Genomic DNA, 27,496 nt, shown 5'->3' on the forward strand with positions numbered 1-27,496 from the left:
GTCACTGACAAAGTCTAACTTTTAGTACAGCAGGATGTAGACCATGATGGACACAAGGAAATTAACCTGAATCCAGGGGATGAAGTCAATTCCACAGCAAAAAATGAGGCTATGCTACTTAACCCTTAAGGAATGGGCTTTTACCATGTGGATGGTCCTGGGATTTCCACAAACAATCTGTCCAGTTCTCCCCCATCTCAGTTACTGTATGTCTACAATGACACTGTTGAATCTGATTCTTGATTGACCCAGATTGAACAAAAGAAGATTTATTTTACATTTTCAGCCTTCAATGTACTTGTACGTGTGCTTTTCATAACATGGACATATCATCCTGGGGAAGCCTGTTTTTAAAAGTAATCATAGCTCTCTCTAGGAATAAAGAGCTGTTTATTTGTCAATGTCAGTCTGTATATATATATGTATGTGTCAGTACACACACCACAAAGTGTGCCAGACTGTATGGGCCTGTGTGAATGTACTGTGTGTGTGTGTGTGTGTGTGTGTGTGTATGCCGATCCATGCCGCTCCTGTGATGTCTCGCCACCATGCACATCGCGCCCCAGGATTCGACAGCTCCAGCGTGGCAGGGCTTGATTGATGAGCCCATTCCAAATGTTTTTTCGTCCAAATCAGTGGGAGTTTAGTTGCCTTTGCGCATTTTAATACCAAACAAAACATTAGCGTCGTATTCCTAGGGCTGGTTGGTTCTCCCTGGATTTCATTAGTCATCCCTGCGTAGCGCGCTAATGCACAGCATGGCTCCGGGACACGAGGAGAGGCAGCGGAGATGAGAGACAGAGCAGCGGCAGAGGGCAGGGGGCCATTAAGGGATGATCATCTCATTCGGAGATTCCCTACTGCTCAGAGTCCCCGAGAGAGAGAGTGAGAGAGGGGGGGGGGGGGGTCAGACCAAGATAGTGTTTATATATATGAAGGTATTTCAAGTATTAAGTATTATTATTTGTATTATAAACATTCATTCAATTTGCACAAAACAAAATATCATATAAGTATTTTATGGTTTTGTGTAGGTTTTTCATGACAGATATCATTGACATTTCATGACATTTTGAAAAGCTACTTCTCTCCCCATCCTGATCACAATATTCTCCTAAACTAATGAATAAGAAATGACCAAAAGCTTGCAACTTCAAAACAACCCTGAACTGACAACTAACCCTGTCAAAACAAACACCCCTTGCCAAAGAATAGAGCGCAGCGAGATGGGCTACAGCTTGGGAGAAGGGAAGTGGAGGAAGGAAAATCCTATTCTGTGCCTAATGGTGCGAGGCTCTTCCTGCACCACATACTCATCTGTGCGTAACACGACTCATCTTCCCTCCTCTCCCTGCCAGGCCAGAGATGCAATTACACCCCCTCATCTGCAGGGGGCTCTTCTCTTTTACCCCCTTTGGCCCCAGACTGAAGTTGGGGAGGGAAGACGGGAGTAGGGGGAGTGGGATGGTGCTCCTGATTCACGGTTAATCAATCATCGCGCCGCTGTAATGACGCCCCGCTGCTCCCCTAATGTCTTCTGGCAGGAGCCAGCGCCGCTGGCATGGAGCTCACGCAGGCACACATATGGCCGCTTCCAATGAGTGACAGGACCCCTTTTGCGCGCGGCACCCTGCTCACCGGATGCCATCAGCCACACGCTCACTCGTACACTCGCCTCCGGCAAAGAGTGGAGAGAGACAGTTGAGGAGAAACAGAGTTTGGAACGAAGGTAGAGAGAAAGAGAGATGGAGAGAGACAGGGAGGGAGAGAGAGAGAGAGAGGGAGGAACGGAAGCATACTGTGTGTGTGTGTGATACAAACTTTAGTCCTGCTTGGCTGATCTCCTCTTGTCAAAGTGAACTGTCAAGAACACTGCACCAAATAGGGCAAGACTGACCTGTGTCTGCCCACCCAAAAATGATTTAATGAAATAATCTCCCTCTCCTGAACATGTGGGAACCTGTCAAGACTCAATACTCCTGAGGAAACAGGAGGGGAAACTGACTCAAGCATTTCAGAGGGAGGTCAGGAGAGAAAATGTTTTACATGTCCTGTTTTTATAGACATCCTTCTCTCCATAAATCTGTCCTTTTCAGTAGGTTACTTAAAAAAGAAAAACCCTCGGATTAATTTGAACTTAACCTAGACATGAACAAAAACATTAAGACATTGACATACATTCTGTAACATGCAACCTTACAACCTTTACTTTCACTCAATTCAAATATGAAAGCACATGCATCATTGTGGTCTCTAGGTAACACTAGACTTAGCTACACTCTGGATTGCAATGGGATAAAGGCTAGATCCAGGCTAAGTTTGGATTTGACTGGAGAATCTCCTTTCAAAATACAGGTCAGCTGAGGACTAGGTCAAACATGGTCTTTAACACTGCTTTGCCCAGCATAAAATATTACAAGGATTATAATTTTATTTCTGATTTGAGGCAAACTTCAGGTGATGTTTAAAAAAATGACTAAAGCCTAGAGGTGATACAAGTCTTCTGTAGCAATTAATTTTTCTAAATAAATAGCCTTAACTATCTTTATATCCTGACAGCAATCCCTGAAACAAAAAACAAATGTATAGATAGATAGAATGTGACGCTGGGACTCACATGAGCTCCACATTTCCTGTTACCTAACCTGTGGCCAAGTCTAGAGAACAAAACAAAGAACTGCCGACATCACAGGCCATTGGCCGAGGGTCACACAGAGACAGTGATCTCAAAATGACCCTCGGAATGATGTGTATGAGCTTGGTGGTGTGAAATCAACATCTGAGACCTGTGCCTCTGCCCATAGTGGTCCTCTCCCGTTGGTTACACCTGACACTATTTTCAAGGAGAAGAGCTTCCTGGGTCTCATGTATTGGCATGCGGAGGCGATCACATGAAGCCCATCTGTCCAGAGAAAAACCTTTTCATGGATGTTTATGGCTGCTGCTGCTATAACTGCATTCCACACCCCCCCCCCCTCCCTCTCTCTGTCTGTCTATAGGCCTACTTCTGGCACTTATGGAGTAATCCATCATCCACTTTGAATGTTCTGTCGGCATCCCGCAATATGTCACAAGATTTCTTTATCTTTCAGGGAGATGGATGCCTAGAGCCCTTGCATGTGGTATAAAACTGAATTAGATTTGGTGAATTAAATTAGAATTAAGCCATATGGAGAGGTGAATGGTGTGTCATAAAATGCGAAATTAGTGCATTCAAACTTTCAGAGTCACCACCGCAATTTCAGCTTCAAACGTTAATTCTGATTGATGGGAGCCTACCCAATCCCATGATAGGCCTACAGGTCTTCAGGAGAGAAGATATTTCAGACCACATCAGTCTGATGTGCTACACCTGCAGCAGACTACAGAATTCCTTTTCAATTTCTCAGATCATCAGTGGACAAGGGCAAGTGTTAGTCAAATGAATAGCTTTTCTTCCCAAAATGTAACAATTAAAGCAGCACCTTATAAGTCTAAATGGACCACAGCTACCCTTTACTGACAGGGTTCTGTGCCATTTTCAATTCATCAGTCATAGAACCTAAGTTTATTGTTATATTCAGTCATGCATACATTTTCAGTATAGGTCTAGTAGGCCTACATTTGTAGCGCATATTCTCTTTAGGCCTATTGCCTTGTGGTGAGGCCTATTAATATTTCAACCACACTCAAACTTCAAAATGTACAACTAATAAAATACCATTTCGATTTCAAGAGGACCTATGGCCATTTTTTTCGCCCTGAATTTACAATTACGACTAGACCTAATTATTGTAGATCTATGTCAAACCTGCTGCAACACAGAATTTGCTTGAGCATCGTTGTCTCCAAACTGTGTCTGTAACCTAGCATTAAAGCCCAGCTATCTATCCATATTCAACCTGCTCAACATCACTGCTAAATGAAACGAGACATTCAAATGGGCTTACCGTCTGTGAGTAATACACAACACACCCAGCTGATTCCATTAATGTTCCTGTACCTTTCTGCTCGGTGGTTTAAAAGCATTTCACTACCGCACTTCCTCAATGTTCCATGAAATTGGGCCAGATTGCTGTGTCTCTTTAATTAATGCATTGCTCGTTACACTAGAATAGCTTTTCAAGTCATTATTTGAGTTTTTCTAAGAGCAAGTTTCTAGTTTTAATTAACCTCCATACATTATGTTCGTCAATACCCATGACAGGTGTAGTCGCAAATGTACCTTAATCAGCTCAGCACTGATGCATTCACGTTTACAGAAAATTTAACTGATAGCCTACAGAAGAAAATAAAATCAGACATCAAACAGAATATTTTTTTCTTTAAGGCCTACTTTCGGAGTTTTGCAAGACAGGTATTTTTTATGACAATTTGACTGCTGCATTTATCTACATTAGGCCTAAGTATTTTCTGCTAGTAGTCGACTTTATGCATGTAGACTACGTCATGTATGAGCAAAAGCTCCACTTGACAAATTTAAAACAGCAATTCATAACTCTGTTTCCCCTGAACCCAGCAATCACCCTGTTTAAGCAAACGTCTAGTGTAAAAATATCCATCTAGTGGTTTAGTTTGAGCCGCTGGTACCCAAGGAAAACTAGAATTACTTCAGTATTGTGATGTTTCCCAGGCCTGCTCTGAAATGTAAAACCTAGGTTACAACCAAAATGTTCAGAGCAAATAGTTTCACCACCACAATAAATCCCTTAACAATTGATGCTAGCCACAAGGGGGCAGCAGGTGGTAAGCACAAACTTGGCTTGCACAAGCAAAGGTTGATGAAACAGCTCTGGCTTGAGTAAGCTAGTCAGTAGGCCTACCTGTCCTGAACCTGATAATAACTTTTAAATTAATAACCTGAGATCAGTATTAAGTCAAAGACAAAAAGACTCCAAACATATTCATGGGTAATGAGGGGAAAGAGACATGTGCAATGATCTATCAAAGTTAAGTGTTTATTAGGAAAGTGTTGGTCCAAATTCTTTAATTTGATAGAGAGACAGTTAAAAGGGAACAAAACAGAACAGAAAAAAAGACAATAGAACATTGAGCGCTAGAGGTGATGCACATGTAGACAAGCTTATGCCAGCTCCTCTTCTCCTTCCTCCTCAAACTCGCCCTCTTCCTCTGCAGTGGCATCCTGGTACTGCTGGTACTCAGACACCAGGTCATTCATGTTGCTCTCGGCCTCAGTGAACTCCATCTCATCCATACCTTCGCCAGTGTACCAGTGCAAGAAGGCCTTGCGACGGAACATGGCGGTGAACTGTTCGGAGATGCGCTTGAACAGCTCCTGGATGGCGGTGCTGTTGCCGATGAAAGTGGCTGCCATCTTGAGGCCTCTGGGTGGAATGTCGCAGACGGCAGTCTTGACGTTGTTGGGGATCCATTCGACAAAGTAGCTGCTGTTCTTGTTCTGCACGTTGAGCATCTGCTCGTCCACCTCCTTCATGGACATGCGGCCGCGGAAGACGGCAGCCACCGTGAGGTAGCGGCCGTGGCGTGGGTCGCAGGCAGCCATCATGTTCTTGGCGTCAAACATCTGCTGCGTCAGCTCTGGCACAGTGAGGGCACGGTACTGCTGGCTTCCCCTACTGGTGAGTGGGGCAAAGCCGGGCATGAAGAAATGCAGCCGGGGGAAAGGCACCATGTTGACAGCCAGCTTCCGGAGGTCAGCATTAAGCTGGCCCGGGAAACGCAGGCAAGTGGTTACGCCACTCATGGTGGCAGAGACCAGGTGGTTGAGGTCTCCATAGGTAGGAGTGGTGAGCTTGAGGGTGCGAAAGCAAATGTCATAGAGCGCCTCATTGTCAATACAGTAGGTCTCATCGGTGTTCTCCACTAGCTGATGCACTGATAATGTGGCATTGTAGGGCTCCACAACTGTGTCGGACACTTTGGGAGAGGGCACCACGCTGAAGGTGTTCATGATGCGGTCAGGATACTCCTCCCGGATCTTGCTGATGAGCAGCGTGCCCATGCCAGAGCCTGTGCCGCCACCTAGCGAGTGAGTGAGCTGGAAGCCCTGCAGGCAATCACAGCTCTCGGCCTCTTTCCTCACAACATCCAGCACAGAGTCAACAAGCTCTGCTCCCTCGGTGTAGTGGCCTTTCGCCCAGTTGTTTCCAGCTCCACTTTGACCTGACAGGAAATTCGGCTGTTAAGATCACTTTCTGAACGAATCCTTTAATACGGTCACTTAAAATGTAGCCCAAAAAGTCAAAGAACTCACCAAAGACAAAGTTGTCTGGTCTAAAAATCTGCCCGAAAGGTCCAGATCTGACAGAATCCATCGTTCCAGGTTCAAGGTCAACAAGGACAGCTCGGGGGACATATTTGCCACCTGTTACAAAAGTAGACATAAATGAAAAACAAAACTGCATAACAAATATGCATGTTATCAAATTCATCTGATTGGATTCAAACGCCTTACCTGTGGCTTCATTATAGTAGACATTGATCCTTTCAAGCTGCAGATCACTGTCACCATGATAGGTGCCAGTGGGGTCAATACCGTGCTCATCACTGATGACCTCCCAAAACTATGCAGTTTAAAAACAAAGAAATACTATATGTTAGCTGGACAGCAAGCAACAGCTGGCACACTAGCAAGGCTAAGCAGGAGGCTGGAGGGAGGCGCCGAGGAGGGCTAGGCGGCAAGTCATGTTTTGGCAACTTAAGACACCTATGTGAGTATGTCAAAGTAATGTACGTTAACAGCGAATCTGTAACTAAATGAATGACCTGGTAAGACCCTAGCAACCGTTTGCAAACATGTTAATGTGTACGTAACTAATAACCTCGTTCATCAGTTGTCAACCAAGCAACTAAGTTAGTAAAATTCATCACAATTCAACGCCATTGCCAAGTTAACATTTAGTTAATGTTTGCAGTTGTTAGGTGAAGTAGGAAAAGTCGGGAGTGACAGTTTAGATAGAACTAATCACAACATTTCTAAAAGGCTAGAAGCTAATGTTAACTTAATGATGCTTAGGCTTGAATACAAATCAACGTTACCGAACTATTAATACAATCAATGTAAGTTAGCTGCTAAGTTGATTTCCTACAAGTTAAGAGGTTAACATTGATCAGCCAACGTTAAACGTTACCAGCTTACTCAGCTGGCAACTATAAGTCAGCGAGATAACGTTAGCTTCTAGCTTTGTAAATGAACAGGAATAACGTTATCTGTTCAGTTAGAACTTAGGAACAGACGCGTTAACTTTCCTTCGGTTGGCTCGTAGCTCGTACCACCACAACCTGTTGAGCCGGCCAAATCAAATATTCAATATACAAACCTTGGCTCCAATTTGGTTCCCACACTGCCCAGCTTGCAGATGAACGATTTCCCTCATTTTTACACAAACTACCTTTAAAATGACTTTAGAAAAAAAGTTTTGTTACTGTCCTGTATGACAGCCTAACCACTGCACCAGTAACCAGAGCGTTAACTAATTCAAACAATGAATGACCAGCACTTATAAACTTTACCGACCAACACATTTACTCATAAATGGTTGAAAAATGCGTCAATCATGGAAAAGAGCAATCTTATTGGTTGACATACATTGGCTGCTCTGACGCAACGGATTTTGATTGGTGTTTAACGGTTACAGTGGGTTGTCAATGGCGACGAGGCAGCAACATTTTAAGTCGCTCATTACACCTGGCAACCTTTGTTTCTGGTGACCAGATATGCTGACGTGAAAGGGTATAATAACAATGCCAGGCTTCTGCACATGCAAAATGTATTAGACTGCACTCATTACCCCCTTGACCAAACAGTCTTTAGGCCAAAGGCGTGCAGAGACTTGTTATGTTGCATGTTCAGTGAGATGAGATTATATAGCCTGCAGTAGGCTAAATTTGCAATGCCAGCTCCAAGCATTGTATTGAAGTGTCGGGCTTCTTAATGCATTTAATATCAGATATTCTGTTTCTGTTTCTTTGCTGTATGTAGGCCTATATGTTGTCGACAGTGAAATGTTCATTATTTGAGGCGCCAGAAACAAGGTAGCCAAAGAAGTAGGTAGGCCTAGGCTACACCTGATCTAAGATAATTTGCATCAACTTATTTCAGGCAAAGAAGATTAGCTTTGTTAGAAGTGTGTGAGTGTTGGTTTTAACATGCCACCCCCCTCAGGGATAGAAATAGTCTATCAATAGTCCTTCAGGGATCAATATTTCACTCTAGATAACACGAGAATGAGTAGGTCTAGGTCTAGGTTCTAGAGCAACTCATGACAAGATCATGGTCATTGCTTGCATAACCTACACCCGTTCAAATACTTCTGTTCCCTTAAACTTTACTTGTACCTGCCTGGGTGCTTGCTGGTGCTGATGCATCAGGTTTCCTCAAGGCAGGCAGGAGTGCAACATGAGGCAGGGAATTCATTATGCATGCCTGATGAGGAGAACGGGCCTGCAGAGAGGAGAGGAGTGGATACAGAAGCAGGAGAGCAGAGGCAGGTGTGAGCTGAGCTGGCAGAAGGCAGAATAGGATTAGAAGAATAGGGAGTTATAGCTCTGTCAGCAGAGGAATTTTAATGTGATTAGACCAACATTATGGTCCCAAACTAAAAACTTACGACTTTGTTTGAGAAAACATAACTATAACTCCTTGTTATCTCAAGGTACTGTTAAACATGTTGGACAGAATGTCTTTGAGTGAGTTTGAATGTAATTTTTGAATGAGTTTGAATGTAATTAAAAAAGAAAAATCAATCACAAGAGGTATAAGTGACATTTCTTTTGGTGCAAAAACTCTTTTACAGCAGCTGTTTTAGATGTGAAAACTAGGCCACTTGCTGCAGCTGAATGCTCTGGCTTTAGAATATGACTCATTGGCGCATTAAGGCAAGAGAGTTTCAGGCCAGGACTTCAGTGGCAGACATGCCATGCAACAGCTGTCTTGTGCTGTGGGTGATATCAATAATACAGAGCTAGATTACCTTACACTCCATGGCTGTAGCTAATGTAATGGGGCTCAGGCTCTGCTCTGTCAGTGTCACCCCTCGACATGGGTTCATTTATGTGTTTATATAATGAGAAGTTTTTTTTCTGTTGTCTGTTATTGTAGTTGTGAAGAATAGTAGTAGTAGTAAATCTTGGCGTGTGCAGGATAGGCGGTATCACTTTAAAATAAATAAATGCAAAACAGTGTTTTACAACAGGAAATGCTAGCTTAAACCACCTGCAGATTTGAAAGACACATTCACACACGAGGAAAATAGTGTTTTCTATTCCATTACTTTTTACAGCTCAAATTATTTCATTTAGTAGGTTTATTAAAATAAGCCTCCAAACAGCCCATAAAATGGCATTAAGCAGGTTGTATGTCTGAGTATTGTAATGCCGTACGCAGTTTTTATTGAGATATTCTGCCTTAATCTTAACAGATGTAAAAGTAGGGTGGTCAACATTGCTTGGAACAAGCCTTTAAGTTGTATTGACCAGTCGACAGTTTACTGCTGTAGAAGAGGCAGTTTAGCTGGGCTTGGGGCTTGTTGCTTGGCCCATTGTTTGTTGTGCCGGACCCTGTTTTCTATGCCCTCTGCTCTGTTGTTAGATATCCCCCAGGAGAAAATGCTCCCGGACGGAACAGAACCTCCCCCACGACTGACAAACAAAAACAGCTCTATGGAAACGGCACAGCTATTAACCCATGGAAACCTGAACCACACACCAATAGAACAGAGATAAATGGAGATTAAACACACACCCCTGCTCCATATACCTGTCTCATGAATGGAGTGACCTTCTGTGAAAGCCAACATCCTACATCTGATGCTCCTTATCTTCCCAAATGCTTTTACAGGGTTGAATGTTGAGTCTCGAGTTTAAGCTTGACATGTTCCTATGGTCTTAATCTGTCTTGTATAAAGCTTGCTTATTATTCTTGAAGTAGAATTTGATTTGTATGCATACTGTAGTGAAAAGAAAATTCACAAGCTGGGTCTATACAGTGTGTTCCCAACCCACAGCTGTTATGAAATATTTGGATGTGAAACAAAGTGAGCCTATCTCTTTCTTTCTCTCTCTCTTGCTGTCTTCATCCAGAATGTAAGCCCTGGGATTTTTCCCTCCTGTGTTCAGCACTGCTGAAAACAGATAACCAGTCATGCGAGCTAACTGCCTGGCTGAGGCAGGAGGGGCCAGTTGTTTTTCAAATACAGAGCTGACATCCAACCAGACCTCAGAATACCTGGAGATCAGAGACCCACAAGGCAAGTTTGACTTCAGATCACAAAAAGGCGGCAAGTGTTGGTACCCAAGGGCTCAAATAATTTATTTTTTCCCATGCGCAACATTCTCCGCACTCTCCGGCCAGTCACTTGGTTGTTTTTTTGTTTTGTTTTTTGGAGGGAAAATGTGTACCCCATATTTTCACTCATAGCTAATGAAATTTCAATGGCATCAGTAGGTAAACTATGTTTGTTTTGCAGCTCAGTCATCCTCACTATCCTATTTCATTGGTTTGACAGAGATGTTCCATCACTGCCAGATACATATGTCATACCATAGAAGATGAAGTCAAGTGATTGAAAATTACAGTATGAAAATGTAGTTAGCATGCAAAAAGGAAATTAAAAAGAAAAAACATACAAAAAGATCATCCTTCTTATCTGACTTCAATCCTATATCTCTACCACAACACAACCACTTATGTTTCTGAGACTTGAATTAGCCAGCAGTGTTCTGTTGGTATTTGTAGCTAATGTTCACAGTATAATACTTTTTCTGTTTTTCGTTATGTTTTAATAATTCCAATGTCTCTCACAAGCATAATTTAAATTGTAATAACTGTCCATTTCTTCTACATATGGAATAAGAAATACTCAGTCTAAACATTCTCTTTTTCTCGTTTTTTTTTTATTATTACAGCTCTGGGAAAAAATAAGAGACCACTGCACATTTTTCTGACATCATCCTACGGTTGCTGAGTATCATTCAAATGAGTTAATGTAAAGCAAATATTCTAGAGCGGAGCAACACGCCCCAAGAGGCGAAATCTAAGTGATTTTATAGCAGCTAAGGGCCACTGGGCCAAGAAATAATACTATTATACTGAGCACAGCAATTCAGACACAGTTTCAACTTTGTAAGTGTATTCATTCGTGGCACAGTAGCCTATTATAAAATGTAATGGGGTCAACGTGAATGTTTGCATGCAGCCAATCATAATCAAAGACCAGAGTGATTAAAGATGATACCAAAACTAGATGAAAGTATTCCTCAAAAAGTGGCAAATTGTTGCAATGTTGCTTTACTGTAAACTGAGAAAGTGTCTTGTGTGTACTTTAGTGACATATAAATAAATAGCTTAGTGCTGTGAACAACAGCAGTCTACCTTAGTTGAATATTCCATTACATTTAATCATAGGCTACTGCAATTTAATACCATTGTTAGCTGTGTTTATATTACAATCATGCCATATCAGTGCAAAATGTATCTCAAATGAAATAATACTAATAAAAAAATAGAATTCCCAAAAGTATTAGCAGGGAGAACCAAAAGTGTATTTTATTCAAAGTGTGTGAACTCTGAACTCTGTGTCTTTGCATACACAGCTCAAGTTGTGAACAAGCAATATCCTACAAATATTTTGAAGTTCTCAAACTATGAGAGTTTTATGAAGTGCTGACAAAAACATCTGAACATCAAGACCACTTTCACTCACCTGATGAGAACTTTGTGAATTTGTATGAACATTTGAACGAGTGAATAAAAAATAGAAATCATTATCCCAGAAAGTCCCAGAAATATGACTTGAATAGAAGTTAGTTAGTTATTAACAATTAATTGATAAACTTTTACAATACTTTGAGCACTGATGCAGTCAGCATAGGCCTCTTACATTGTTTGCAGGTAGGCCTACATTTCATTCCGTTTTTGATGGCAAACGCGAAACAGCACCAAAACAACCACCAGTGGACAAAAAGAGAATTACATGTGTACTGTTAAGACTCGCCATAGAGAATGAATAGGGGAAATTATGGAGGTTATAGTTTCACGATGTCGTACTTCCATGCGGGCCAGATGCTATATACCACGGACATGTTTTGGGGGCCACCCAAAATGAGTTGGCGGGCCGTAGTTTGGGGACCACTGATTTAAAGGAACCATATGTAAGATTGTGGCCAAAACTGGTACTGCAATCACTTTCAAATTACTGTAGAGTGGTGTATCCCCTCCCCCTCCCCCCCCCCCCACCCCCGACTCGAGGTTGCCAACATGGATGCCGAAACACTACTGACTTTGTGATTACTAGATAGGTGGAGGGTGGCACAACATGACATGACAAAACACAACATCAACATCAGTTGAGGGCTGCAACTTCACTTTTTAAATGACAATATCCTGGCCGGACTACTGTTGTCAGTGATATAAGTATTTGAAATGAACATGATTTCTTAATGTCTAGTGACTTATCAGGGCCATTTTATGATTAATTGAAATACATTTCTTACATACGGTTCCTTTAAGTATAGATACTCTTTTGATTCTGTGAGGGAAATTTATTGACATGGAATGCCAAGTATCAAGAAACAAGCATCAAAACGATTTCCAAGGAATTATAACACACAGATCAAATTGGTTTAAATAGAATTAATACAGGATATTTTGTGTCAAACCAATCCAGCTCCTATCTTCATTTCACTTCAACTTCTCTTAACTCTTGGCGCTCACATTGTCCCGGAAATAGCCTGTGTTGCTGACATTCCCTGGAGGCTCAAAAAAGGCCACGCTGAAGAACAGACCAGACCCATTAGTTGCTATGGCAACCCCAACTTTCTCACTGGATTTCCAGACCATCTGTGTGAAGTTACCTAAGAGCAGAAATGTGTAAGGGAGAAAGTCATTTGATACATGATGTTTTAATTGGTCACGTTTTTACAAGTTCCACATGTACAAAAGTACATCACAGTGCAAAAGAGCATATGTTTTGGACTATATGTATTATCCACATCCATTTACATGAAACATGTGGATGAGGGTAAAGAAGCCTACCTGTCCCTCTTTGGAATCCTGGGGAGGAGAAGTTGTATTTCGAACTCTCTTCGTACCAAGACTTAACAACATCCGAGCCTACATAAGCATACATATGCATTATATCAGTAAATGTCAGAGCAGTCATTCAATACTGCATTGGCACTCCTCATTCTTGGGTGAAAAGAAACTAATCAAAAGTCCGCCCCTCCAGATGGCAGATTCACAGATGCTTCTATTTATTACTATTGTTACAACTGACAACTGTCCAAATGGGAATACACATTGAATTATGTTTTCATCATTAATATAACATTAATAGATGCACATCCTTATTCTAACTTGATTGACTATGGGCTTGTCTCTATAAGACCTAGTCTGTGTCTATATTCCAAAATGTATACTGCAAAAACATCAACTTATCATCATGAAACATGAATTTCAGCATGTGATTCTGTGATTCAGTTTGACCCACCTTTCGGGGTAGAGACAGAGGATCCAGATTGGTACCACAAGCTCTCTCCATGGCCTTTGCCATGGTTACGAAGCATCTTTGATTTCAGCAGGAAGTCGGCCCACTCCTGAGCTTCCTTAGACAGGGAGGGGCAGAGAGACAAAGGCTTCGCCCTGTGCTGTCTACGGTAGCTGTTCATCGTGTCCACAGCTGAGAGACTGAACTCTGAATTCTTCCCAACTGCACCTGGAGGAAGTGAGAGAGAGAAAGAAAGAGAGAGAGAGACAGAGAGAACAGTTACTAATAACTGAAAAACAGAGGTTATGATTTGCCAAGACCAATGCTTGCTTGACCAACAACTGTGAAAGTGAAAGCTCCACAAGTCAGCTGCCTGTCAACTCAGACCTCACACTTCAAACATTTAAATAACACAAACAAATGTTTTTGTACTGGATTCCCATTTAGCACTTAAGGGGTACCCAATTAATCTAAAACCCTATCCATCAACAACAATGTCACATAGTTCAAGAGCCTCTGTTCCCCTTATTGTAAGTCAGTCCGGCATCAAAATGAGTTTGAATCATCTTAAGTTAAAAGAACTAGATAGCGTTGCTTTAAGATTTCTACTGAGGCAACAGCATGTACATTAAATAAATTATTGTATGTTTTTGCAACATGTATCAGTGTTTGGTTTAACAATGTGCAAGAAGTAGACACTTGAACCAAATAAAAATGCCAGTGTCCAAATTGTCACCTGTGAGGCTGCTTGAGTTGTGGTCACTCCCTGATTTCCTCGAGGGTAAACTGCCCCGATCATTCCCTCCAGATGCAGCTGCAACACACAATCACCAATGAGACATGTTAACAACCAACCTGCAGCTATCTCACTGGCATTCTATTTCATCTCAAAATTCTGTTGCTCTTACGACCCAAAGGCATGTCATAGAGACTATAGATACTACCCAGGCATGGTCAAGCTGACTAGACACAAAGACACGTGTGTTGCAGATGAGAAGCTGTCCTCTGTAATGAGTAAGCAATGCATCCTGCAAATGTTATAGCTGTCTGAACCAGACTTGCAGCTGCACAAATCTGTTCACCCTTCTGTTCAATCAAGGCACGTTTCTTGATTTTGACACATACCACCAGCGTCAGCATGCTTTCCCACAGAGGAGCCTGCTGGCAAGACGTTTTTCTCAAAGTACCCTGGATTACTGATGTTCCCTGCTGGAAGGTACTGGCAAACCACGAAAGTAGTCTTTCCATCAGTGGCAAGGCCCACTCCCAGCTTTTCAGATCCCTTCCAAACCACTTGGGTGAAGTGTCCTAAAAGTGACACCAGAGGGCAGGCGTGAGTCAGGGACATGTTGAGAATCAGTGGCCTGCTGTATAAGTCCAATCTGCTGGATGTGCTCACCTGTGTTGGACTGAAATCCAGGTCTGCTGAAACTATAATCTTTTATTTCATTGTACCAGCTATCCACTGCCTCATTCCCTGTGGAAGATCAGTTGACTTTTAGGTTAATATTTCTTTAATAAATTAACAACACCCGTTTCAACAGTAACCCACTCAAAGCCAGTTCCTTTGTTTCAATGAATTGTTCTATTTGTCAGTATCATATCATATCCATCAAAAAATCCCCTACTTGCTGTAGCTTTACTTTTGTAGGCATTGTATACCATTTGGAATACATTCACAGGGCATTTAAACCCACACCCTCTAGTTTCATTGAGTCTGTAGGACATTATAACTTTTCAGTAACCCCCCCCCCCCCCCCCCCCCCACACCTCAAAGAGCTCACATCTAACCACCAGCACTCTGACCACCGGACAGGTGTTGCTAGTTTGTGGGTCTTTCACTTAATAGGAATAAGGGAATAGGGAATGATTCCATCTTTATCTTTCACCTCAACTGAAATGTTCCCTCTGCAACTGACAGACGAGGCATTATTAAGCACTCTTTAAACGTCCTCATTTGTTGACATGTCTCACTGATCCAAGTGGCCAATTAAACCTATCCTTTTTTTCTGTTTCTGTTGCCTCAAAAATACATTTCATTCAGTGTCTTATTTATTTATTGTGTATTATTTATGAACTGAGGACATGTAAAGGTCTGTTTTTCAAATGTGAAACCTAGAGTAATTCTATGTGTGCTTTTGTCATACTGAATTGCCAGCCACACGTGTAGATTACCTTTGAGTTGTTTTGGTGTAGAGCTCCAAGCGTAGTACAGGTTCTCCCCGTAGTCTGCCTGACTGTGCTGCATCTTATTGCTGGCCAGTAGATACTCGGCCCACTTCTTAGCTGACCTGGACAGGTCCTTGTTCAAGGTCATAGGAGCGGCTCCATGTCGCTGACGGTATGTATTATGGGCCTCAAGGGTCTCCTTCTCAAAACCGCTGCCTGTTAGACACCGTGTGTGTGTGAGAATAATTTGTTTGAGTGAATAGATAATTAGATAATTACATTACATTAATATATGACAAAAGATTAAGATCAACCTGTTTTTTTAACAACCAGGGCATTAACACAGTCAACATTTCTTTTTACAAGTATGTAATTCATAATTCATAAAACAACACTGACATGAAAATAAATGTCATTACAATTACTGTAAGACAAGATGACATACTGGACAACATACTGGATTCACATGGTGCCGGGGGGGGGGGGGGGGGGGTACCCTCCATCATACAGGTGCCAGGTGCTGAAGGCCACTTACAGAGAGGCTACACATGTAACTGAAGCGTTCCATTCGCGTAGCGTCCCCTGCAACAATCAGCTTCCACTATAATCAATGGAACTGGCTACACCGGATGTGAAATTAGACCTTGTCTTCTTAAACTATTTTTACGCAACTAGTAGGGAGCGCTTCAGTTGTGGACACGGTGTAGCCTCCCTGTTAGGCTCAGTTCACACGAGAATGCAACGTTTTGAAAGCAATATTTTTTCTTTGCATTTTCAAAAAGTTTCCCATCCACACCACATCATTTTCAATAAAGTCTTATTCACAAGAAAATGCAGATTGCAAATTGTGTTGCCTTAAGACTTATATTTGAAGGCAACAGCATATCAATTAAATGAATGGATGTCATTTTGGCCAGTGTCCAAATGTTCACCTGTGAGGCTGCTTGAGTTGTGGTCACTCCCTGATTTCCTCGAGGGTAAACTGCCCCGATCATTCCCTCCAGATGCAGCTGCAACACACAATCACCAATGAGACATGTTAACAACCAACCTGCAGCCATCTCACTGGCATTCTATTTCATCTCAAAATTCTGTTGCTCTTATGACCCAAAGGCATGTCATAGAGACTATAGATACTACCCAGGCATGGTCAAGCTGACCAGACACAAAGACACGTGTGCTGTAGATGAGAAGCTGTCCTCTGTAATGAGTAAGCAATGCATCCTGCAAATGGTATAGCTATCTGAACCAGACTTGCAGCTGCACAAATCTGTTCACCCTTCTGTTCAATCAAGGCACGTTTCTTGACTTTGACACATACCACCAGTGTCAGCATGCTTTCCCACAGAGGAGCCTGCTGGCAAGACGTTTTTCTCAAAGTACCCTGGATTACTGATGTTCCCTGCTGGAAGGTACTGGCCAACCACGAAAGTAGTCTTTCCATCAGTGGCAAGGCCCACTCCCAGCTTTTCAGATCCCTTCCAAACCACTTGGGTGAAGTGTCCTAAAAGTGACACCAGAGGGCAGGTGTGAGTCAGGGACATGTTGAGAATCAGTGGGCTGCTGTATAAATCCAATCTGCTGGCAGTGCTCACCTGTGTTGGACTGAAATCCAGGTCTGCTGAAACTGTAATCTTTTATTTCATTGTACCAGTTATCCACTGCCTCTTTCCCTGCAGAAGATCAGTTGACTTTTAGATTAATATTTCTTACACCTGCATGTCAAAAGTCAACCACCTGTGAACCAGTCAACCACCTGCTCATCCATCCATACTTTTTTGGTATTTTTCAGCGTTCTATGAATGAATCCTTGTGACCAATTAAACCTTTCCTTCTGTTGCTGTTTTTATTGCCTCAGAAAATAAATATAATGCATCCAATGTCTTATCATGAAATGAATATAAAATGTGAAACCTAGAGTAATTCTATGTGTGCTTTTGTCATACTGAATTGCCAGCCACACGTGTAGATTACCTTTGAGTTGTTTTGGTGCAGAGCTCCAAGCGTAGTACAGGTTCTCCCCGTAGTCTGCCTGACTGTGCTGCATCTTCTTGCTGGCCAGTAGATACTCGGCCCACTTCTGAGCTGACCTGGACAGGTCCTTGTTCAAGGTCAGAGGAGCGGCTCCATGTCGCTGACGGTATGTATTATGGGCCTCCAGGAACTCCCTCTCAAATGCGCTGCCTGTTACATACAAAGGAAGATGAGGTGATGAGCTGCTGTGTGTGCATACTGTACATGTGTATGTGTGTGTGTGTGTGTGCGTGCATGCGCATGTGTGTTTTGGGGGGGGGGGGGGGGGGGGGCACACTTTTGTTTGTGAAGACTTTCATAGATAATTGTATTCCAATATGCATGGCAAAATATTAAAATCAACAGGGCTGGCTCTAGGCACCAAAGCATTGTGTCTTGCCCACCCAAACAAAGTCAAGAAGTCAAAGTTTTATTTTTTCAGTTGTGCATCTCCGCAGTGTGCAGTCTCAAACTCAGTTTGGATGTAGATGAGTTGGTGCTGAGTCAAGGTTGCCATGGTCATGGTCACCTCAACAAGCACAGGGGAGGTACAATAATATTGTACACAATGAACAGAGGGAAGAGGGAAGGAATAGTGCAATATCGGTATAGTCTGGGGTTAAAGATTTAAGTATAAATATAAATATAGTGCAGGGCAGTTCAGTGCGATAATGTAGCAATATTAGAAAAGTAGAGTATTGGTTTCACCAAAAATATTTGGCAGTATTTTTAAACTACAAAAATGCACACCTATAAAGTATTTTGATACAAAATACGAAGCCATTTTCTTCAACAAAATAAAATACCAACATACTACATACTATGCTATACTATACTATACATACTATTTTATATTTTACTCGACATCATTGTATGAGGGCTTTGCCCTCAATGGTTTTTCAAGTTTAAATAAATCAAATCAAATTTGAAATATTTCTTTTATATATTATCTATAACTATAATGTCAGCTTAGACTATGGTGACATTGTGTATATGCATGCAGCCCCTTCCACACTGAAATCACTTGATGCAGTTCACCACAGTTCATACGTTTTATGCCTGGGGATGGGTTTAGAACTCATCCTTGTAAACTTTATGTAAGTGTAGGAAAATGTAGGATGGTCTTCCCTGATAGGAGGGAAAGCCTTTTTCTTTATAAGGCATTACTGGAAAAGTTACCTTTTTACCTAACTTCTCTTCTGAATGTGAAATCAATCTTACACAATTCCTTCATGGTGATGATGAAATACATGTATCAGAAATACTGCCTATCCCTGGCTGTTGGCTATAGCAACTCAAGCTAGATAGTATCGATTTTTCTGTGTTTGTGTTTTGTGTTCGCCATGTTGCCCACTCACAATTTCTATCAGCCCACCCAAATATACTAGGCAAGAACTGGCCCTGAAAATCAACCTGTTTCTGTTTTAGCTGCCAGGGCATTTACAAAGTCAACATTTAGTTTTGTTACTATGCAATTTAGAAAACAACACAGACATGAAGATAAATGGGTTACACTTTACTGGAAGGTATCTACATACCGTGATATAACATTAGGGTTATGTCATTCGGTTTTTGTCATGACAAGTTAGGGTTATGACAGTGTCATGTCATTCTTATGTATAGCCTTCAGGTAAAGTGTTACTGATAAATGTCATTATTATTAAGACAACATGACAAGTGCATTGCACCTTGTGGAAACTTTTTTTTGTGGTGAAATGAGAGAAAAAATACAACTGACCTGCCATTATTCTTGCTTAACTGGCCTTGTCACTTCAGGGCGGAGAAACGTTCAGAAACACACTTCAGTTGACGACACTGTAACCTGCATGAACACTGGAAACCACTGTAGAAAAGGCAGAGTTTAAACAGAAGCATGCTCCACCCTGACTCATGATCTCAAGAAAAAAACATTTTTATGGGAAGGTGGAGACACCTGACAACTGAAAAACAACCATTTACTATTTTGCATGTACCAATGAAAGACAAAAAGGAGACAAATGTTAGACTTTACTACTTTAATACAAGTGCATTTCATAGCACTGCACTATATATATTATTCAAATCACAATAACGATCATACAATTACAGGTTAACCCATGTTTGAGTAGACAAAGACATTTAACTTTATATACAAGGGCAACATGAAGCTTAACATTTACTTTACACTAATTTAATTTGAATGATTCTATTGCAGAAAGCCATGGCTGTCTATTCCATGCAGACTCTGCATCCTCTGTCTGATGAGCCTTCATTCACTTAAAGGCCAATCATGGAGGCTGAGTGTCTCTATGTGGACATTTTATTGTTTGTGTTGTACAGGACTCAACCACATCTGTGGAATTTCCCTGCACGACACTTCAGGTCCCTCTATTCTGACTTGTGGAAATACGACTTAATTGTAAATCATCATGAGGTCTAAATTAAACAAATTAAGCGTTTCAAATTAAACTAGACTGAGTGGCTAGCAGTTGTCTGGATGCATTCTTTAGAGAGGTGGGCATTATGCTGGTCCTTCATATTTGGAATATTGCACAGTGATATTGTCTGTATCTTTCCTAAATTCAAAAACTGCAAAAGCAACAGAGCAAAGCAGCTACATATCCAGACCTCCTCCAACAGGTTATACAGTCAATGGTAATTAACACCATTTTTTGTTTTTTAATCCCAACTTGTTCAAGCCACGCATGTATCTCCATTAGTTCTCACTTCACTGAAGTGCGCATGCGTCTGGTGAAACCAGACAGTTTAAAGAGCCAGCTGAGTACAGATAAGTGTTTTTTGCCTCACCTAATCTGTCACCATCACAATGACAATGAGAGCCGCCTCTGTAAGGTGCACATACATGTACGCATCAGCATGCTCCTGCATGCAAACCATAAAAGCCAGGGCAGAGTGTAAACAGAGGATGCTCCACCTCGTTCGTTCATGTTGGTAACAAAGGTGTTTGTATAAGACGGCAGAAAAACCAAAACAACATTTTATAACTGACGGCATCAGGAGTGAACACCCACACACATCTAACACAGACACGTGGATGCAAAATCAAGATCAAATCTTACACTGCACACCTAACAGGAATGTGAAATACTCTCATGTCGGAAGACACAAGGGCACTTATAAACAAGGACATCATGAAGGCACACATTTGCATGACTTCTCAGTCAATTCAGAGTACTTTGTTGTACAGGAAGTCATGGCTGTCTATTCCTATGCAGGCCCCTCATCCCCTGTCTGGCAGGTCTTCATTTAAAAGCTCATCACTGAGTTGGTGTGTCTCAGTGCAGACATTTCACTGTCTCTGTCTGTGGTGGTGCCCAACTGTTAATGGGAAATAATACATTTTCTTAATTTGTAAGAAGAAGAAGAAAATGTTGCATAACATTTCTAAATGTGGAATGTGAATATATTCCTTTTCCCTTGTACGCCCTAACTGAAGTACTCAATGCATTTTTACAGACAACAGCACATGAAAATACAGCTCAGCGCCACATGATTTTCTGAACACTCATGAATTCAAAAACATATAAAATAGAAAATATGAGAATTGAATGTGTGGTGATCCAGAGCAACAGGCTGGAATTCACATGCTTTAATTTGGATTTAAACCATCAAATGTATTATGCAGAACACTGTTGTCTGGGGATGGCAGTTTGCTAAGTAACCCTTTATTGACCAGACCACTAATGATCTCATTACAGTGGACCAGCACTGAGACATACAGATGCCTCCACTAAATTGTAAGACCATAAGATTTTCATGGGTGGTCTCTATTTTGAGATGGATGATCTCTATTTTGCATGAAATAACAATGCTGGCAAACATAACAATCAGTATGTACATAGAACGCAATATATAAAATAACACTACGATGAAAAGTCTATCATACTTGTGTATACATGTTAAGAACCTAGAAATGTCAACATGACCAGAGACTGCACTTCCTGATAATATTTTGGCTATACAAACTCACCTCAATTACTTGCAGTGACATCTTTGTAAATAAGTATAAGTATAAGTAAGTATATATACTCTTTTGACCCCGTAAATTTGGTCTCTGCATTTATCCCAATCAGTGAATTAGTGATTACACACTTAGCACACAGTGAACACGCAGTGAAGTGAAGCACACACTAATCCCGGCGCAGTGAGCTGCCTGCTACAACAGCGGCGCTCGGGGAGCAGTGAGGGGTTAGGTGCCTTGCTCAAGGGCACTTCAGCCGTTCCCACTGGTCGGGGCTCAAACCGGCAACCCTCCAGTTACAGGTCCGGAGTGCTAACCAGTGGGCCACGGCTGCCCGCCAAATACTTGTTGGAGAAGGTATAATTACATTCACCTCTTGCCACACCTGTCTGGGTGCATAGCTATTTTTGCTTTTTTTTTGCATTTGTTGAAATGAAATATGTGAAATATTCCAAATATGTGTGACCAGCTGTTGCATAATAATGCCTACTGCTGTCAGTGATGCAGCCAGAGAGCAAGAGGCTCAGCAAGACACCAGATAAGGGCCAGGTCAGCATCAACCTATCAAGCTATCAAGCTATCAAGCTAATCACTTACTATGAAAAACATATGAAACCATGATCAGGTACAGTTAAGGGGTTAACTTCATGTTGTTTGTTAACCTCAGTGTCCTGAACACGGAAAAAAAACTATTTTGGATTACAAAGACTGTTGGGCAACACTCAAACTAATTTTCGTATCCTGTTTCAGACGCAATATCCTCATATTTCACTTCCACATAGCAGTTTGTACAGCAACAGCACAACAAAACAACAACTTGGCTGTCCTGAATGCCAACACCTTGAAGAGATGATTTTACTTCATCACATCGACAGTCGGAGCTTAAAGGGAAATCTAGGAACTTCAACATCACTTATATCATCATCATAAATGCCATTATTTTTCAGAGAAGGACCTTGACACCTCTAAATGAAGTGACTGAATCTGCCTCAATCTCAAGCATGCGGTTGCAGTCAGGTGTCAAACACGGTCACATGATTTTGCCCAAAAATTTTAGCACCTGCCAATACACACTCACAATCTGTCCATCATTACCACTGTGTCCAGTTCTGCCACTGACATTAGAGAGAGTACTGAGTAGAGTGTACAATTAATTTCATATTGATCTGACAATAAAAGATGACTAAAGATGAAATGTGAGAGAGAATATGAAGCACAGAGGACAGGAAGTTCATGAAGGCATTAGTTTGTTAGTTTGTTATGTACCTGTATGTGTTTCCACTGCTGCACTTGCCCTGTGATTCTGTCTTGCTGTTTGCTCCTTTCTTCTATCTGGGACCGACGGTTGCTGAACTGAAACCACTGTTCAATGAATCTTAAACGAGGTTCCCCCTGTGGTTAGATAGGAAGTCAAACAAGAGGTGACACATACACGCGCGCGTGCACGCGTGCACACACACACACACACACACACACAAAACATGAAAACATGCAAAAAGACAGACACATAAATGAAAATCATGCATCATTTTTATATATGACACACCCATCAGCATACCATGGTTTTGATGCCCTAAGGGAGAAACAGAAGAATTGTGTAAAAGACTCAGGTTCTGACCTGCAGGTTGATCTGTTTTCTCGGAGCTTCCGCTCTGCAGCTGCTCTGAGCGTTCTGCTCTCGAGGCACCTTATAGGCTGTTGTATTGACTTCCTCCATCTCACCCCGTCAGCTCTTCTGTGCATCACCAGAAATCTTGTCATCTTGTATCGTCATAGATACCACTGGCCAAATACACAGCCCTGCACAAAAGCCTGTTTCAGAATCCTTCCCTTTTCAGCATGTTATCTCAGAATACTGACCAAATATGCAAATAGTGTGGGTGCAACTAGTTGCCCTTATAAAAAAATAACTGCATTACTTCAAGTATCAAAACTGGAGTTTTGGAGGAAATATTTGCAGTTCCTATGCAGGAAATGCAGTATTTTGGACACAAAATAATTGCAACTGCATTGTACTGCATAGTACTGTATAGGCTGCCTAGGCTATATACCACCAGATGCTAACGCTAAACTTGCCATGAAGGAACTGTATTCTGCTATCAGTAAACAACAAACTGCATCCTCCTGAGGCAGCCTACATTGTTGCGGGTGACTTCAACTACACTAACTTGAAGACTGTTCTGCCTGTTCTAACATTGCTTAGGTATACAAAGCCGTTCCCCTCCCCCACCTAGGACACTCTGATCACCTGTCATTGCTTCTACTGCCCAAGTATACTCAGCACTCATAATATGTGTGAAACTCACAGTCAAAGTCAAAGAGGACAGTCAAAGTGTGGCCAGATGCTGACTCGGCACTTCAGCAGCATTTTGAAAACACTGACTGGAGAGTGTTTGCCACTCAGGTCCCCAATAACTCCCATGCGGACATTGACTCATACGCCTCCTCCGTTCTGATCAACTCCAACATCAACAGTGTCACCACCCTCAAACGGATTGCCACTTCCCCTAATCAGAAGCCATAGATGAACAGTGAGGTCAGACTCCTGCTGAAGGCACGAGACATCGCATTCAGATCAGGTCAGGGCCGGCACTAGCCATTTGGGTGCCCTAAGCACAAATGCTTGGTGTTGCCCCCCACCCACCCACCCACCCACCAACCACCACCACCACCACCAAAGGAATAACAACCATTCAGAATTTTAGAATTCAGAATTCAGTTAGTTTTTTTTTCTAATTGCAGTTTCACCAACAGATGTCGCCCTTGGCCTATGAACCTCTTGAAAATGATTGCATAGAACAACAACTAAACTTCTAAAGCTAGCCCTGGCAGCTGCCGCTAGGGGCGCGTCTAGATTTCTAGGCTAATCTAAAGCTGAATAATTTGGCAAAATCATATCCCGTTCAGATGCAGGGTTTTTCCAACGTTCACCTTACCAAGAGCCATTTCCCACTCATCATTTCATTACGTTGTGAAAGTCTCACTTGTAGCGTTACTTTTTCACTACACAATTATATTGTTTGATCATAATTGATAACAAACGCCAAAAAAGCGTCCTGAAATGCAAAGCAAACCAGGCTAGCGTTACCTGACTATATCTCTGATGGCTAAAAGAAATAGCAAGCCCAGTTTAAGCATAATCAGAAATAGCATTGGTAGCTAGCAACCTGAGGAACCACCGATTGCTAACGTTAACAGAAAACAGCAGTGTTGAATTGCATTCCAGGCACGTGCAGAGAAGGGGGGCTACAGGGGCTCTAGCACCTGCCCGTTTGCCCCTTTGATGTCCAAGTGCCCTTTTGACAAGACCCGTTTTTTACTTTTTAAAATTTGTAATACTTCCGCTAGTTCCAACGTGAATATTCGCTAAAATGTCTTATTAATAGTTTGTGAAATTAGAAATTTACACAAATAATGCCTTGCGGCCACCAATCCGTGACGTCATACATTCAGTGTACTCTCAGAAGGTGCACGCAGGCACAGTGCTGCAGGAGACGTTTGGGAGCACGGTAAGGTCTTGGCAGTTAGCCTCTCTGAACATGCAATAGTATTCAGCTTAGAGATAGAGAATAAAATGTTTAAAGTTGTTTCATGTTTAATGAAGTAGGCTATCAAAGCCGTTTTAACCATGTCATGGTCCATCCATTTCAATAACCTGGCAGCTTCGAAAATCGAAGGCGTTCGTAACATATTCTGTTTAGGTTACTATGTTATAGTAGCTTAGGTTAGTAGACCTAGTTCATAAAACAGAGTAGGCAAACATTTTCTAAATCGTCATAAGCCGACGACATAGGCTACTGTAGTTGTTTAACTAACCCAACTCCACACGTCGTTCTCTGTTTACAGTAGGCTACATTACGCGTCATTTCACACAGTGGCCACACGCGTGAATCTGCAAAACACCAGCAACAGTGGTGGTAGTTCACTGTGATAAACATTAAAATTATAGCCTGACAAGCCAGACTAGGCAATAACATATTTGCTGCCGCTAGGGTGCGTCTAGATTTCTAGGCTAATAAAATTAGCTTTGGATTTAATCAATAAGATGTATAGCCTAGAAATCTAGACGCACCCTAGCGGCGGCAAATTAATTCGCTCAGCCTGTATACATTTCAATGATATAGGATGGCCCGCCAGGCTATAAGATGTAGCCTTATAGCCTATGATCTCTGTGTAGACAATAACCTAATGAAAACTGAAAAGACCTATCTGTCTGTGCCCTGGCTACAGTAGGCCTACAGTACATGCACTCCTATTGAATTTTCAGAACCAAGGAGAGAAATGAGAAAAATGTGTTACAGCTCTGTCTGCTATTTACACCCATTCTTCTTGATGCATAATTAATAAATATGAAAATGTATAAAATGTTTATCAGTACATTAGACTACTTTGCAAATTGCTAAACCATATAATAGCCTGTCCCACCATCATCATTAAAATAGCATAATGCTAGAATTTAAATGCAAAAATTTAAATTTCAACAGTGTGAAATGATTGAATAGAAGATGCTTCTTTTTTTTGAGAATATAGTTTGTATACCGTCTGATGGAAGGATACAAGGTATTCCTTGAGTTTAACTTGTGGTAGCATGATGCAAGATTCCATGCTGCACTTTTTGCAAATGTTATATTTTTATTTTGTGGATACAGTGTGATGGAAGATGTTTTTTTCTGATATAATTTGCATGTAGCCTATGTATTCTCTATTGGGTTGTAATCAAAATTAAGTTTTAAATAAAGTTAACACATTTTCTGAAAATTGTTTCATATGCCCTTTTTTTAAATTTGAACCCCTGCCCCTTCAAAGGTCTCTGCACGCCCCTGTTGCATTCAATAACCCATAATCCATATCCATATCCACAACATAAAATAACTAGCTAGCCAGCATCAATAATTTGCAACGTAACACTTGAACATGAACATGGCTAGTAGGAGCTTACGTTACAAAGTTTATTGACGGTAGTAGTATTACCTGGCATAAGCAGACATGCATACACGCAAGGGCTACAAAACTAAAGATTATTTTTTATTTAAAACATTGTCTTAACTGCAAGTGACGCGCAGCATCATCCCGCTGTCTCTTCTTTTTCCTTTTTTCCGCCCCTGACTCTTGGTGTCTTTTCGAGGCCATGTCTACTGTCTGCCAAATTTGGGATTAATAATCGAACAGACCACTGGGAGGTGGGGGAGGGGGGGCAGCACAGGAGATTCACCTTTTTCGACTAATTTGGTTTAGGCCTATATTACTTTTGTATTGCTTTTGCATATTAACATGTTTTAGACATATTTTATTTGTTATTTAAATACTAGTAGCCTATTGTGGTGATTTTTCACGACCCAGATTTTTTGGTGCCCCCCCAGGCACTTGGTGCCTGTGACGGTCCTAAATGTGACCGCACATATTTAATGCCCTGACGGCACAGACTATGGACTATGCCGTCTTATACACGCGCACATACACACAAATAAATGCAGACATATTAAAGGGACATTCCACCAGTGGAGACATAACCTGACCCTAGCCAGATGAATGTCGTTCCGCCTAGCTTCACTCACATCCATCTGGGACCTCTTCCATTGAGAGTGATTTCTCCAACCAACTTTATGGTTTAGCCAATCAGGACGCAGGGCGGGAGTTTCATAGATGTGACATAGCGTAGAAGCGACTGTGAGTCTGTTATTAGCGTCACGGGTTGGCTTCGATGTGAGTGGTTGAAGTAGCACGTCAATAGATGACGGACAAGTGGCTTATTCAATCATAAAGCAACTGAAGCAACACTTCAATGGATCGGTTCCAGATGGATGAGTGGAGCTAGGCGGAGCGAAATTCATCTGGCTATTGCCAGGTTAGTGGAGACATGAATATATATTGAAAGTGGGTCATATATGTAGTAGAATAGTAGCATAAA

The 27,496-nt window shown here is 41.6% G+C and overlaps 2 protein-coding genes across 4 annotated transcripts; both read right to left on the reverse strand.

Moving 5' to 3' along the window:
* Window positions 1-4,916: 4,916 nt before the first annotated feature.
* zgc:55461 (beta-tubulin family protein) lies at window positions 4,917-7,500 on the reverse strand. Its single transcript, XM_042059025.1, has 4 exons — window positions 7,281-7,500; window positions 6,416-6,524; window positions 6,215-6,325; window positions 4,917-6,123 (listed from the first exon to the last, which is right to left on the reverse strand). The coding sequence occupies exons 1-4, from the start codon at window positions 7,335-7,337 to the stop codon at window positions 5,063-5,065; spliced, it is 1,338 nt and encodes a 445-aa protein (XP_041914959.1). The 5' UTR covers window positions 7,338-7,500; the 3' UTR covers window positions 4,917-5,062.
* A 4,931-nt stretch (window positions 7,501-12,431) lies between these two features.
* Window positions 12,432-23,367, reverse strand: glipr2 (GLI pathogenesis-related 2). Of its 3 annotated transcripts, XM_042059017.1 has the most exons (14): window positions 23,207-23,366; window positions 22,855-22,980; window positions 19,366-19,470; window positions 17,589-17,798; window positions 17,210-17,287; window positions 16,936-17,118; window positions 16,547-16,624; window positions 15,621-15,830; window positions 14,845-14,922; window positions 14,571-14,753; window positions 14,182-14,259; window positions 13,449-13,673; window positions 12,995-13,072; window positions 12,433-12,813 (listed from the first exon to the last, which is right to left on the reverse strand). In XM_042059017.1, the coding sequence occupies exons 3-14, from the start codon at window positions 19,370-19,372 to the stop codon at window positions 12,656-12,658; spliced, it is 1,566 nt and encodes a 521-aa protein (XP_041914951.1). In that variant the 5' UTR covers window positions 19,373-19,470; window positions 22,855-22,980; window positions 23,207-23,366; the 3' UTR covers window positions 12,433-12,655. The 3 variants fall into 3 exon arrangements, with proteins under 3 accessions (XP_041914953.1, XP_041914951.1, XP_041914952.1); XM_042059019.1 differs by lacking the exon at window positions 16,547-16,624 and having other exon boundaries at window positions 12,432-12,813; window positions 23,207-23,367; XM_042059018.1 differs by lacking the exons at window positions 22,855-22,980; window positions 23,207-23,366 and adding an exon at window positions 21,598-21,629.
* Between the last annotated feature and the right edge of the window lie 4,129 nt (window positions 23,368-27,496).

The sequence above is a fragment of the Alosa sapidissima genome, chromosome 13, assembly GCF_018492685.1.
Source record: "Alosa sapidissima isolate fAloSap1 chromosome 13, fAloSap1.pri, whole genome shotgun sequence".
NCBI classification, from domain to species: Eukaryota; Metazoa; Chordata; class Actinopteri; order Clupeiformes; family Clupeidae; genus Alosa; species Alosa sapidissima.